This window comes from Lagenorhynchus albirostris, chromosome 15 (assembly GCF_949774975.1).
Source record: "Lagenorhynchus albirostris chromosome 15, mLagAlb1.1, whole genome shotgun sequence".
Lineage (NCBI taxonomy): Eukaryota > Metazoa > Chordata > Mammalia > Artiodactyla > Delphinidae > Lagenorhynchus > Lagenorhynchus albirostris.
The window spans coordinates 26,508,464-26,523,182 of record NC_083109.1 but is presented as its reverse complement, the minus strand read 5'-3'; the positions used below and the strand labels follow the sequence as shown (position 1 = coordinate 26,523,182).

The 14,719-nt window shown below is 43.3% G+C and overlaps 1 protein-coding gene across 1 annotated transcript in view; it reads left to right on the top strand.

Annotated features, from left to right (window-relative positions):
• The first annotated feature begins 1,472 nt into the window (after positions 1 to 1,472).
• The window catches only part of TM9SF4 (transmembrane 9 superfamily member 4), a 56,803-nt gene continuing 43,556 nt past the window's right edge, over positions 1,473 to 14,719 (top strand). Inside the window, exon 1 of the mRNA XM_060122671.1 lies at positions 1,473 to 1,614. Within this exon, the coding sequence (XP_059978654.1) occupies positions 1,600 to 1,614 (15 nt within the window). The 5' untranslated portion in view covers positions 1,473 to 1,599. The remainder of the gene's footprint in view (positions 1,615 to 14,719) is intronic.

Here is a 14,719-nt window from a genome sequence, read left to right as displayed (position 1 = left end):
AGGCTTAGACCCAGAACTGGCAGCGTCATCTGTACCACATTCTATTGGCTAAAGCAAATGATGTGGCCAGCCAGATTCAAAAGGAAGAGAACAAGCGTCTACCTCTTGGCGGGAGAAACAGTATGCTCACGAAAAGATGGGAAGACTTGTTGGCAGCCTTCTTTGTCTGGCAATCCACCATAGTGGTGCTTGTAGGTGGGCAACAGAGTTCAACTGCCCCCTGCCAAGAGGTAGGATTAGATAAGAGAGTCTTATGAATAGTTTTAGCATAATGCTAAATGCTGCAGCACACAACAAATGTTCAGTAAGTGATTATTATTATTAACCATTATTATTCTTTTGTCTTTTTAAAATTAATTAATTAATTAATTTTTGGCTGTGTTGGGTCTTTGCTGCTGAGCATGGGTTTCTCTAGTTGCAGCGAGCAGGGGCTGCGCTTCGTTGCCGTGCGCAGGCTTCTCATGTTGCAGAGCACAGGCTCTAGGCGCGCGGGCTTCAGTAGTTGCCACACGCGGGCTCAGTAGTTGTGACACATGAGTTAAGCTGCTCCACGGCATGTGGGATCTTCCTGGCCCAGGGCTCGAACCCGTGTTCCCTGCATTGGCAGGTGGATTCTTAACCACTGCGCCACCAGGGAAGTCCCACCATTATTATTTTTTTACAACTTTTCCTAACAGTTGCAGATAGCACTGGTACCGTATCCACCTTACAGTGATACATGGACCAAGAGAACTTTCAGGTCTCTCCCAATTTTAACTCCACAACTCTTTGGGTCTCCTTTTCCAGCTACTGGAAACTGAGGCTTAGGAACAATGAGTGACTTGCCTCGAGTCACACACTTAGGTAAGTAGCACATGGTTAAGTCCACATTCAAAGATGTTTCCCTCCATTAAAGATGCTGCTTTTCCTTCATTCATTTAATTAGTATATTGTGTTGGGCACCTAACATATGCCAGAAGGAGTATACATAAGAGTCTAATGACAATTATTTATTGAATAATAGTATGTAACATTATGTCATTGGATCCTCATCATAAACGTATGATGAAGGTATTATAATCATCCCCTCTGCATTTCACAGATAAGAATGAGGCAGAGCGAGGTTAAATAAAAGGCAGGATCCTACCCACATAGGAATTATATTTTATTGGAGAGGATATAGGATATTCAAGCAAGTAATTAAATATATAATTACAAATTATTCTGCTAATAGAGCCCTGGTACCCATCCCACTCACCCATATCAGGGGCCTCAGGTAACCCTGGCAACGGGTCTTCCTGCCAATAGTAAAAATGGAGTCCACAAAACAAGTGCGTTTACTCACACCTCTATTACCCACAATGCAGTGTCAAGAGTGGGAGGAGCAGGCTCTGCCAGGAGCTAACATGGCTCCCGTAGTTACACCATTCTCTCTTTTCACCTAATCAGCGACCTGACTCCCCAGACCAAGCTACCGATCAGCAGCTAAGTCTTCTTTGCCCCTCCACTCACCGCCACGAAAGGAGCGACTGAAGGCAGGCAGCACCTTGCGGAGTTTAACTCCGTAACCAGGGAAACACTACTTCCGCTGACGTCACTACGACGACACGTGGATCCAAGATGGCGGCTGCGATGGTGAGTGAAGGAGGCTCCGGGAGCCGGAGATGGAGCGGGGCCCTCCGGGAGATCCCAGGACTTTCCGGCGTCCCATGCCTGGCCCGAGCCACCTCAGGGACTCCTAGTGCAGGCCTGAGGGACATCCCTGACAGGACTCGACTCCCCCAAACTCCCCCTCTCCGGCCTTTGCCCCGCACTCAGTCTTGTCAAGGCCCGAAGTTTTGGGGGAGGCACTGGGTCGGAGGAAAGGTCTCAAACACCGCCTCCGTCGGTTCCTATTCTGGCTTTGGTCTCCGCATCCTGTGACTCCCACTTCCCAGTTTTCACTTTCCAGCCCTGATCTCTCTGAAGAGCCCCCAGTTATTCCCACCTTCGCTCCTCCCTCTCACGTCCAGACCCTGCTCTCTCCGCCTCCCCACTGTCTTGACCAGTCCGCGGATGCGTCCTCACCTCTGACCAACCTTCCAGCCCAAATACTGTGTCAGATCTTTTCCAGAGCCCTGTCTTCACCTGTACCCTCAGCTGTTCCCACCGCGCACTTGTCTTGACTGCCGATACCCAGAAGCATGCCTTTGGCCCCCCCCATCCTCCATCCCCAGATTCTTCCCTAATCATTTCTCCTGTCTTCTCTCAACTCCCTGCCTCTCTCATAGGGAGCTTTTATCCCACTGGTTTTCAAACTTAACTGTGCATAAGACTCGGGGTGTGTGCTTGGAGATTGTTAAAAATGCAGTTTCCAAAGATTCTAATTCCTTAGGGCTAGATGATGCCCAGGAATCTGCACTTTAATTAGCACTGTAGCGATTATGATCGAGATGGTCTGTAACTACGTTTCGAAAAACACTGTACCAGCCCCGCCTGCCCTCCTCCCCTTCCCATGCCCCTACAGGGCCACACAGCTCTTTAGGATGAAGCCTGTGTGTGAATAAGGGTATGTGGATAAGCTGTGCCTGGAAAGTGGGTCAGAACTTGCTGGCTTCTGGTACAGAACGCTGGAAGTAGATCTATGAAGGACTGGCCCTTTCTTCTTCCAGAAGCTCAGCTCACATTCTACTTGTCAAGAGACCAGAACCAAAACTAAGTCACTTAGTCCAGAGTGATTGTATGGGTGTTCCTGTATGTTGCTTCCTCAGCAGATAATTGCATCCTGGGAGTGCACACAAAGGACATTTGACTTTAGTAAAGAAGATTGTTGTTTAAATTCTTTGGTGTTGATTTTCTCCAAACAAGTGTAGGATATTGGCTGATAACAAATTTCCCTCCTTCTGTTAACCAACTGATAAATTATCCTTTTTGTTTAATAAAGGGATTCCTTGTTTAGAACGTCAGAGGTCAGGTAAAAGTCTTCACAGTCTTGCCTGATAAAAATCCCCAAAGTGGTATGTTGAAACGCATTTTTTTTCTGGGCCACATTCAGAACAAGAATGGCATAAGAACTTAACAGGAAAAGTCACACCCGCTTTTACAAAAGTTCAATAAAATGGCATTTATTGCATTGCACTGGGAAATTCCTGCCCTGTTCTGAGGTTTTTAAGAGGTAATAAGTTAACATATTTCTGGTACACATTTATTTAATCAACAAATATTTGAGGGCCTGCTCTGTGCCAAGACCTAGAGATGTTCTGGTGAATTAGAGGGTCAAGGTCCCTACCTTCGTGGAGCCTTTCTAGTCTGAGGAGACAGGCAGTGAGTAAGTAAGCAAATACATGAACAAGGTAGTGTCAGATAGTAGTAAGTGCTGTGAAGATGGCAAGGTGAAATGGTAGTGATTGGGGGTGACAGGGTGATGCACCTGCTTTGCATTAAGTGGTCAGAGAAGTCTTCTCAGAGAAAGTGACATGAGTTGAGACCTGATTGACAAGAAGGAACTAGCAATGCAAAGAGTGTTCCAGGTAAAGGAGATGGCAAGCGTAAAGGGCCAAGCTGGGAAAGAGTATGTTTGAGGAACATAGAAGGCTGGAGGGACTGAAACATGGTGAGGAGTCAGGGTGTGGTGCAGAGAATGATACAAGAGGAAATGGCAGAGAGGCAGGAAGAGCGGTGTTTCTAGAAGCATGCCTATAATTGTGGTAGGTTGTAGTCTACAGTTTACAGTCTGTGGACTGCATTTTGAAAGACTGTTCTGTTAGGTGCTTCGCCTTCCCATCCTCTCCAGAACGTTACATTAAGGGAGCCGGCTTGTTCTCAGCCTGCAGAGAAACAATGGAAAGGAGTTTGGATTTTATTCTAAGCACAGTGGAAAGCACAGTGATTTCGTGTTTGTTGTGTCACCTGGGAGTGTCATCCTGTGCTTTCATGGTGAATACTGTAACTGATTTCAAGAAACTGAGGATGTAATGTATACAGTGACCCACAGAGGCCATTTTAAAGAGTGCACGTGAGAAACTTCACGTTTGATGCAATGGTGAAAAGGCATGGAAGCAAGTTTATTACAGGGGGATATGTGTGACAGGCAGAGTGGGCAGATGGACTTGAGCTTGGTCTGTATTAAGCACTTTATTACACGCAAGTCAGAACAGTCCCCACACCCTCGTACACATAGGTTGTTGCACAGCTGTTGGGAATGGAAGTGTGTGGATCTGCTTTGGGGTATCTGGGTTTTGAGGCAAGTCATACAACGAAAGAGGAAGTGAGCTAATAGATTCAGTGACCGTGGGAACATGCTGGGTTTTGGTTTATTCTTTTGTTTTGCAAGTTAGGGTTGTGGACGCAAGTTTCAAGTGGTATTTATGTGTTTCTCCCCCTTCCCCTCCTTAGTGATTGGTTCTTCTTCCCCAGGGGTTGGCTGCCACCTCCCAGGTCTGTGTTAGCACAATGGGGTTTCCTGAACTTCCTGCAGCATAGGAGTAGGTGGCTGGTGTAAACTGAAGCTCTCTAGTTTTCCTGCCTTCCTCCTGCCCTGGATTTAGACGACTCTATAAAGTTACAGGATACTGAGTTGATCTAGCTGGGTCTGAGGTGAGAAGCAGGCTCATGTCTCACTCCTTATGGAACTCTTGATCATATGGAATATGCTTTGGGGAATATTATTTTCATGGAACTTGGGAAATGTCCATTGAGTGCATTTGTAGGCATCTCAGGAGTCTAGAAACCTCCATTTGGAGAATAAAACTCTGTGTATTCTCTCACATAATCATTGTTTATACTGTTTTGGGTTTTATCTTTTTCCCTTTTTATTGGAATATAATTCATATACCATAAAATTCACCCTTTTAAAGTTTACAGTTCAGTGGTTTTTAGTATATTCACAAAGTTGTGTAACCTTCACTGCTATCTACTTCCAGAACATTTTCATCACCCTATAAAGAAACCCATTAGCAGCCTCCCACTCCCCCTTTCCCACCAGTCCCTGGCAACCACTAATATACTTTCTGTCTGTATAGATTTTTCTTTTCTGGACATTTCATATAAATGGAATCAAACAATATGTGGTGTTTTGTATCTGACTTTTTTTTTTACATGGCATAATGTTTTCAAACGTCATCCATGTTGTAGCATGTATCAATATTTCATTCCTTTTTATGGTCAAATAATATTCCATTGTATGGATAGACCTCGTTTTGTTTATCCTTTCATCCGTTGATGGACTTTGGGATCGTTTCCACTTTTTGGCTGTTACGAATAACACTGGTATGAACATTTTGTGTACAAGTTTTTGCGTGAACATAGGTTCTCAGTTTTCTTGGGTATATACCTAGGAGTGGAACTGCTGGGTCAGTTCTCACTGTTTTGAGGTTACTTGGGTTTGATCCAGTCCAGAGGCAGGGGAATGGCCAGAATGACCTCAAGGTTCCTTTGAGCAGATGGAAGCAGTGCTAGCCAGTTCCCCCCCGCCCCCTGTCCCATCCTGCACTGGCCCCCCAACCCAGTCAGAAGCACAGGAGCCGTTTTTAGTGGTGGAATCTGCCTGGAACAAGAGGCAGGAGGCCTGGACTCTGCTACCAGTCCTGTGTGTGACAAGTTGCTGTCTCCCCTGGGCCTCACATGTGGATGGGCATCAGCCCATTGAGGAAAGAGCACTGGAGCAGGAGTCAGCAGCCAGAGCTTAGTCCCAGCACTGCCACTGATCCACCGTGTAGCCTGGGGCAGATTATTTTGGCTACTTTGGTTTGTTTCAACACATGTCATATGTGAAATTAAGATTTAGACTTGAGGATTTCTAAAGTCTTGGTTGAAAATTTTGTGGTTTACAGTACTTGTATTTAAGATGATTTTTGCTAATATGCCTATAAAATCAGATTGATTTTTATTTTTCATGACCATAATCCCTGTGGTCTTCCCAAGCGGCTCGCTGTTGGTTGTGTTGTCTGCTCTCTCGAGTTGCTCCACCTGGCACATGTTCTGCAGGAGTCACTGCGTCTTTGGAGCTGAGGCGCCGACACCAGGCCTTGGTACAAATGTGTTTCTCTGAGGAATCCCTTTAAAGGAGTGCCCTTAATCCCCTCAGGAAGTCCAGAGAAGGCAGAGATGGCATTAAGTTGCCTCTTGGTTTCTCTTTTACAACTTGGACAAAAGTTCCCCTTTGATCTCAGCATTAAAGAAGCAGGTCACAGAATGTTGGAGAAGGTTGAGTTTTGATCTCTGGGCACTGGCAGGAAGGTGGGAAGGACCCAGGATGAACAGGGCCATCTGGCCATAGACGAATGGTAGGAGCCACCTACCACCCCAAACCTGCTTTGATCCCTGAACCATTTGCTGACACTGGTAGTTCCCAAGTGGGGCACGGCTGGGGACACCGCGACTTCTTGGTTCCGTCTCATTCCTCTTCATTGCTTCCTTCTCTGCCCCCTACCATGATTTCTCACCTATGCCCGAACGTTAAACTGACAGACCTCCCAGGGTTTGAAGTCTGAAGGTTTTGTATTCAGAGGCTATGCTAAATGCTACTAGCAGTTCTTAAAAAACAAAATCAAATCACAAATTGGAGCTGAATTCGTAAGCCAGTTTGGAAGGGAGTCTGGGTGTCCTGGCAAGTCACTTAACGTCTTTGGGCCTCAGTTTCTAATGAAGTAGATCAGATGCTATAAATAGACAGTTTATGGACCGCATCTTCATATGGATTTGATTGGGGTGGTGGGGGTGGAGGATGGAGATTGGCAGGCACAGGACTTTAAATGTTTTCTAATTAGTTGCCAATATTTAATAATTGGGAGATTTCACATTACAAAAACTCTAAAGTTTCATTTTTTCTTGAAAATTTGGGCCCAAGTCCCTCATCAGGAGCATTCCCCATGCAGGACCCAGTTTGTCATTTTCTCTTCCACTCCCTCGTGTCCTGTTCCTTCCTTCACCATTTAGGTAACTTGCCTGGCCCCTCTAGGTGGTTGAACTTGCAACCCCTGAATGAGGTGGTCTCTATAACATTTTTCCTATTTTGACATTCTGATTCAAAAGCAATATGAAAAGGTGTGGTAATCCCCTATGTTACCTAACTTTGAAGGGGAGATTTCTGCTCACAAGATACATTTCAGTTGATAAACCATAGGCTCACCCATTATTCCGTCTAATCCTTACAAAAGCCCATTTTACAAATGAAGAAACTAAGGCTTGGTCTAAGGACCTGGGCTAGAATCTGACACTCTGATTGGTTTTATGACTTTGGTAAAACTATTTGCTTCTTTAAACCTGTTACTTTAAAAACATTTTTTTATTGTGGTAAAATAGACATAAAATTTATCATTTTAAGTGTACAGTGGCATTAAGTACATTCACATTATTGTGCAACTGTCACCACCATACATCTTTAAAGCTTTTTCATCCGGGCTTCCCTGGTGGCGCAGTGGTTGAGAGTCCGCCTGCTGATGCAGGGGACACGGGTTCATGGCCCGGTCTGGGAAGATCCCACATGCCGCGGAGCGGCTGGGCACGTGAGCCATGGCCGCTGAGCCTGCGTGTCCGGGGCCTGTGCTCCGCAACGGGAGAGGCCACAACAGTGAGAGGCCCGTGTACCGCAAAAAAAAAACAAAAAAACTTTTTCATCCGAATCGGTTTCCTTATTTTTACCTTTATTTTTGGCTACGTTGGGTCTTCGTTACTGCGCGCGGGCTTTCTCTAGTTGCGGCGAGCGGGGGCTGCTCTTCATTGCGATGCGCAGGCTTCTCATTGCAGTGACTTCTCTTGTTGTGGAGCACGGCCTCTAGGTGCGTGGGCTTCAGTAGTTGTGGCACGTGGGCTCAGAAGTTGTGGCTCACAGGCTCTAGGGCACAGGCTCAGTAGTTGGGGCACACGGGCTTAGTTGCTTTGCGGCATGTGGGATCCTCCCGGACCAGGGCTCGAACCCACCTCCCCTGCATTGGCAGGCGGATTCTTAACCACTGAGCCACCAGGGAAGCCCGGTTTCCTTATTTTTAAAATGAGGATGATACTCTCCTCAAAGGATTTTTGTGATGATTAAATGAAATATGAGATGAACATGCCTAGTGCAAAGAGAGCTCTCTGTAACTTTCCTACTCCATGGTTTGAAGTCTTTAGGAGACGAACCATCTAAGCCTATTGCTTGGGCTAACTGAGAGTCCTTTTACAAATACCCAGGGGGAAAGGGAAGGTCAGTGCATTTTTTATGTTTTATTTCTGCACTTGCTAGCCTCAAGGTTTGGGTCTGGTTGTCTTTTGCTTGGTGAGGGTAGTTACTAGTTTCACCTGGACTTCCACAGCCTTCTGTGGGTTGTTCCCTACCCCCAAAGAACAGTTTTGAGTCTTTTTGTGTGTCTCTGCTCAACAGCTATTCTGTGTCTTTGGGCTCTGAAATAAAGGCTACATTTTCAGTCTCCTGTGGCTAATTTGGTTCTGGTTTGGTTTTTTTGCTTGTGTGATTGTTTTGGTTCATTTGTTTGTTTGTTTTTCTTCCTGAGGTCTTTAGCTGTCTTTCATGTGTGGTTGAATTCTTAGGGAGCTTTAACTGATTAGGTAACTGATTTCAGTTAACTGTTGGCAAACTGTGCCCCAAAGCCTTTTTCTTTGTTCTTCGCAGCCCTGGGGAGCAGTTACTGAGCAATCTTAAAATGGTGACTGTATCTTTGAAAAGGAAAAAGAAGAATCTAGCTTACTCTTAAGGGAAGGTGCTGCTTTTGCAGCAGGAAAGGCATGGAATAGAAACCAGGAAGGCTGTTCAGATTGGCCAGACTCTATCTCTAGGTGATGCTGTTTATGGGAAAGACGACTGTAAGGCAGAGGGCTCCAGAAAACAAAAGGTTAACTTCTGCCCACAGAGAAATATGAGTGAATGAAATAATTTTCAGTTCTCAGGGGAAACTTCCTATTTTCTTTGGAAGAAGTTAATTGTTCATACCTTTCAAACTGGGTGGTGCAAATTTGGGCGGGGGGTGAGGGGTGATTTTTGGTCCTAGTAGTCCTTCATTGGGTTGTTTAGGAGAAAATTTTCTGCGTGCCCAGCCCCCAAGAATAAAGTAGATAGGGAGGGCAAGACCTTGATTCTTAGGCCTCTCGAGCTTTATAACTTTTCAGGTCACCCATATCTTTGCCAGTGATAGGGTGTTAGATTACAGCACAAGGGCTTCTAGATTGCCATCACCTTGTTCCTTGACATGCTGCCTTTGCAGTCTTGTGACTTGGAAACCAAGTAAAGCAAAATAACGTTGAATGGACTGGTTCACCTTTCCTAGGACTCTGCTCCTTTCATGGCTCTGAACTTGCAGCAGATGTTTCCTAAATACTTAATTGGCTTTTAAAACTGAACCTCATGTGAGAGTTCCTGTGGTGATCAATTAAAAATTAAAGGAAGATATAAAGGAATTTCCCAAGAAGCAGGTACTTTGCTTCTCCCTAATTTCCTTACAGAAATGAAATATGGGTCAAACATCCTCTATGAGGCTGTCAGGGCTACAGAGGTAATTAAGTCAGATAATCACAAAAGTTGGAATGTGATCCAGTACAGGGGTCTTTATCAAGAGCCCGTGAACTTCTAGGTCCTTTGATCCTCTTGGAATTATACATCAGATTCTGCATTTTGGAGTGTTTTTTTCTGGGAGCAGCATCTGTAGCTTTTTAAGATTCTTAAGGGGATTTGCAACACTTTCCCAAGATTAAGAATTACTGATCTGGTCTGGTTACCCACACACCTGGCTTCAGAATCTCCTCTGCATCATTCTTACCTTGTAGCTCCCATTTTCTGCACATCTTTGGGGGAACTTGCCCAAGTATTTTCAGAGGCAGCCTTCCCCTTCTTAAAGTGTCAATGTATTTATTTTGAATATAGGTGATCCATATACTTGGGAAAAAGTATGAAAGCTATAAATGAAAAGAAAGTCACTCAGCTACCCCACCATCCATTCATCAGGTGTAGTCTTTGATTTTTAAAAAAATGTTTCTCCAGAACATCTTTATGCACATAAAACGTCTATTTTTAAAAACCTTTTGTTATAAAAATTTTCCAACATACACAAAAGTAGAAGAAATAAAGAACCTCTATAACCCATTACCCAACTTCAACAATTGCTATTATATTGCCAAACTTGTTTTGTCTATACCTCCCCCTAGCTGATTTTTTTTCTTCAGGTTTTTGAAGGTATCATTTAACACCATAAAATTACCCATTTTAAGTGTACAGTTCAATAATTTTTCATATAGACTTATACAACCATCTTCATAATGACACAAAGTTTTAGACATTTCTGTCACCCCAACAAATTCCCTTACAGTCAAGGGATTGACACTTGCAGCCAATAACACTGTTCCCACAGCCAGCCAACCACTGATCTGCTTTCTGTCTCTATAGATTTGCCTTTTCTGGGCATTTCATGTAAGTGAAATCATGTAGTACATAGACTTTCACATCTGGCTTCTACCTAGCATAATATTTTTGAGGTTCATCCATGTTGTAACATGAATTGGTAGTTTTTATTGCTGAATAGTATTCCATTGTACAGCTATACTACATTTTGTTTATCCATTCACCAATTGATGGGTGTTTGGGTTGTTTCCAATTTTGGACTGTTGTGATCAAAGCTGTTAGGAATGTTCATGTGCAAGTCATTGTATGGACATGCATTTCCTTTTCTTTTGGGTAAATGCCTAGGATTGGAATTACTGGATAGTATGGTAAGTTTATGTTTAACTCTTTAAAGATACTGCCAAACTTTATATATTCTGGATGCAAGTCCCCTATCAGATATGTGATTTACAAAGGTTTTTCTCCTAGTCTGTGGCCTGTTTTTCATTTTCATTTCTTTTTGTTTGTTTGTTTTGCGGTACGCGGGCCTCTCACTGTTGTGGCCTCTCCTGTTGCGGAGCACAGGCTCCAGACACGCAGGCTCAGCGGCCATGGCTCACGGGCCCAGCCGCTCTGCGGCATGTGGGATCTTCCCGGACCAGGGCACGAACCCGTGTCCCCTGCATCAGCAGGTGGACTCTCAACCACTGCACCACCAGGGAAGCCTTTTTTTTTTTTTAAATAAATTTATTTTTTATTTATTTATTTTTGGCTGCATTGGGTCTTTGTTGCTGCACGCAGGCTTTCTCTAGTTGTGGCGAGCAGGGGCTACTCTTCGTTGTGGTGCGCGGGTTTCTCATCGCAGTGGCTTCTCTTGTTGCGGAGCACAGGCTCTAGGCGCACAGGCTTCAGTAGTTGTGGCATGTGGGCTCAGTAGTTGTGGCTTGTGGGCTCTAGAGCGCAGGCTCAGTAGCTGTGACGCAGTAGTTGCTCCACGGCATGTGGGATCTTCCTGGACCAGGGCTCGAACCCGTGTCCCCTGCATTGGCAGGTGGTTTCTTAACCACTGCACCACCAGGGAAGTCCTCATTTTCTTAATGATATCTTTTGAAGTATAAAAGTTTTAAATTTTGATGAAATTCAATTTATCAGTTTTTTAAAATATAGGTTGTGCTTTTGGTGTTGTATCTAAGACATCTTTGCCTAACCCAGGGGCACAGATTTTCTCCTAGAAGTTTTATCATTTTAGCTTTTATGTTTAGGTCTATGATCTATTTTTAGTTAATTTTTGTATGTGCTGTGAGGTTCCTTTTGCACGTGGTTACCCAATTGTCCAAGTACCATTTGTTGAAAAGGCTATCCTTTCCCTATTGAATTGCTTTGGCAACTTTGTTGAGAGTCAATTTACTGTAAATGCAAAGATTTATCTCTAGACTTTTAATTTTGTTCCATTGGGGTTTTTTTGTTTTGTTTTTTAAAATTATTTATTTAGGGCTTCCCTGGTAGTGCAGTGGTTGAGAGTCCGCCTGCCGATGCAGGGGACACGGCTTCGTGCCCTGGTTCGGGAAGATCCCACATGCCGCGGAGCGGCTGCACCTGTGAGCCGTGGCCGCTGAGCCTGCGCGTCCGGAGCCTGTGCTCCGCAACGGGAGAGGCCACAACAGTGAGAGGCCCGCGTACCGCAAAACAAAAACAAAAACAAAACAAAACAAAAAAATTACTTAATTAATTTATTTTATTTTTGGCTGTGTTGGGTATTCGTCGCTGCGCACAGGCTTTCTCTAGTTGCGGGGAGCAGGGGCTAGTCTTTGTTGCAGTGCACGGGCTTCTCATTGCGGTAGCTTCTTGTTGTGGAGCACAGGCTCCAGGCGCGTGGGCTTCAGTAGTTGTGGCACTCAGGCTTAGTAGTTGTGGCTTGCGGGCTCTAGAGCACAGGCTCAGTAGTTGTGGCACACGGGCTTAGTGTATTACACGCCATGTGGGATCTTCCCAGACCAGGGCTCAAACCCATGTCCCCTGCATTGGCAGGCGGATTCTTAACCACTGCACCACCAGGGAAGTCCACGTTCCAGTGGGTTTTATGCTTATCCTTACCACACTGTCTTGATTACTGTAGCTTTGAAATTGGTAGTGTAAATCCTCTAGTTTTGTTCTTTTTTGAAGTTGTTTTGGATATTCTAGGTCCTTTGTGCTTCCAGGTAAATTTCAGGGTCAACTTGTCAGTTTCAACAAAAAAGCCTACTGGGATTTTGATAGGGATTGCACTGAATCTATAGATTAGTCCAGGGAGAATTGCCATCCTAACAATATTGTCTTCCAATCCAGTGTGGAATGTCTCTCCAATTGTTTAGATCATCTTTTGTTTTTCTTAGCAATGTTTTGTAATTTTCAGTGTACAAGTCCTTTTTGAAAACTTATTTCTAAATATTTTATTCTTTTTGAAGTACTGTGGATGGAGCTATTTTCTTTTCTTTTTTTTTCTTTTTTTGGTCGCACCGTGCAGCATGTGGGATCTTAGATCCCTGACCAGGGATCAAACCTGGTCCAGTAGTTAAGACTGCCAGGGAAGTCACTGGAATATTTTCTTAATTTTATTTTTGGATTGTTTGTTGTTAGTGTGTAAAAATACAATTAATTTTTATATATTGATCCTGTAGTCTGTGACCTGGCTCAACTTGTTTATTAGTTCTAGTTGTTTTGTGGATTTCTTAGGATTTTCTAGATATAAGATATGTGATCTGCAGATAAAAGCACTTTTACTTTTTCCTTTTAATCTGGATGACTTTAATTATTAGCTTTAGTGCACATTATTTGCATTTATAGAACCGTGTTGAATAGAAATGGCAAAAGTGGACATCCTTGCCTTGTTCCTCTTCTTAGGGGGAAGCATTCAGTCTTTCATCAAGTATGATGTTGGCCATGGGTTTTTCAAAGCTACCATTTATCTGATTGAGGAAGTTCTTTTTTATTCCTAGTTTGTTGAGAGTTTTTATCATGAATGTGTGTTGAATTTTGTCAAGTGCATTTTCTGCATCAGTTGTGATGATTGTATAGTTTTTGTCCTTTATTCTATTTATATGGTGTATTACATTATTTGATTTTCAGATATTAAGCCAACCTTGCATTCCTGGGCTAAACCCCACTTGGCCATCATGTGTAAACCTTTTTATATGTTGCTGCATTCAATTTGCTAATATTTTGTGAAGGATTTTTCTGTCTGTGTTCCTGAGGAATATTTGTAGTTTCCTTTTCTTGTGATGTCTTTGGCTTTGGTACATTCTTTTAAAAAATTTATTTAGACAAATGATATTATGCTATACATACACTGCTGTGCATCTTTTTTTTTCAACTTAATATCTTATGTTGGCAGTATTTCAATAATAATTCTACCTTCCATTTAAGTATATATTGTGCTAAATTGCCCTCCCCAAATTTACCTATATCTAGTGTATTCAGATTTTCTTTAAACTTTGACTCTGAAAGGTAAAAAAGATGTCATTATTTTCATTTACAGTTTTTAGATTATGAATGATGTTGAGCATCTTTTTGTGTCTGACCATTTGAACTTTTAAACTGCCCATTCTTTTTTTTTTTTTTAATACTTCTTATTTATTTATTTATTTTTGGCTGTGTTGGGTCTTCATTGCTGCGTGTGGGCTTTCTCTAGTTGTGACGAGCGGGGGCTACTCTTCTCTGTGGTGTGTGGGCCTCTCACTGTGGTGGCCTCTCTTGTTCGGAGCATGGGCTCTAGGCGCGCGGGCTTCAGTAGTTGTGGCTCACAAGCTCTAGAGCACAGGCTCAGTAGTTGTGGTGCACAGGCCTAGTTGCTCCGCGGCATGTGGGATCTTCCCAGACCAGGGCTCGAGCCCATGTCCGCTGCACTGGCAGGCGGATTCCTAACCACTGCGCCACCAGGGAAGCCCTTAACTGCCCATTCTTATCCTTATGGGTTATTTGTCCTTTATTGGTTTGTAAGAGCTCTTGGTGTATTGAAGAAATTAGCCCTTTGTCAGGTGTGTGGGAAATATTTTTATTCAAATTGTCTTTTTCTTTTTCTATGGTGATTTTTTTTCATTTTCTTCCTTCTTCCTTTATATTCTTTTTCTTAATAGCTTCTGGATTTTGTTTTCTTCTTAGAAAACTTTCCATGTCAAGATTGTTTAAAAGTATAGCTATATTTTCTTCTGATACTGCTCTTATTTCAGTTTCTACGTTGAAGTCTTTTCTGTCTTCTCCGATACCAGTTTGGATAGCTCTGTATTTTAATATTTAGTAGAACTAGTATGCCTTCATTATTTTTCTTTTCAAAATAATCCTGAAGTAAAGGATAAGTGTGAAACTGACTAGAGTGATTTGTTTATTGGTAGTAAAGCATTGAATTGGGGGAGGGGCAAGGAAGACAAAGTATTGGAGAGGAAAAGAATTAGAGAGGGAGGGTAAAGGGAGACAAAAAGC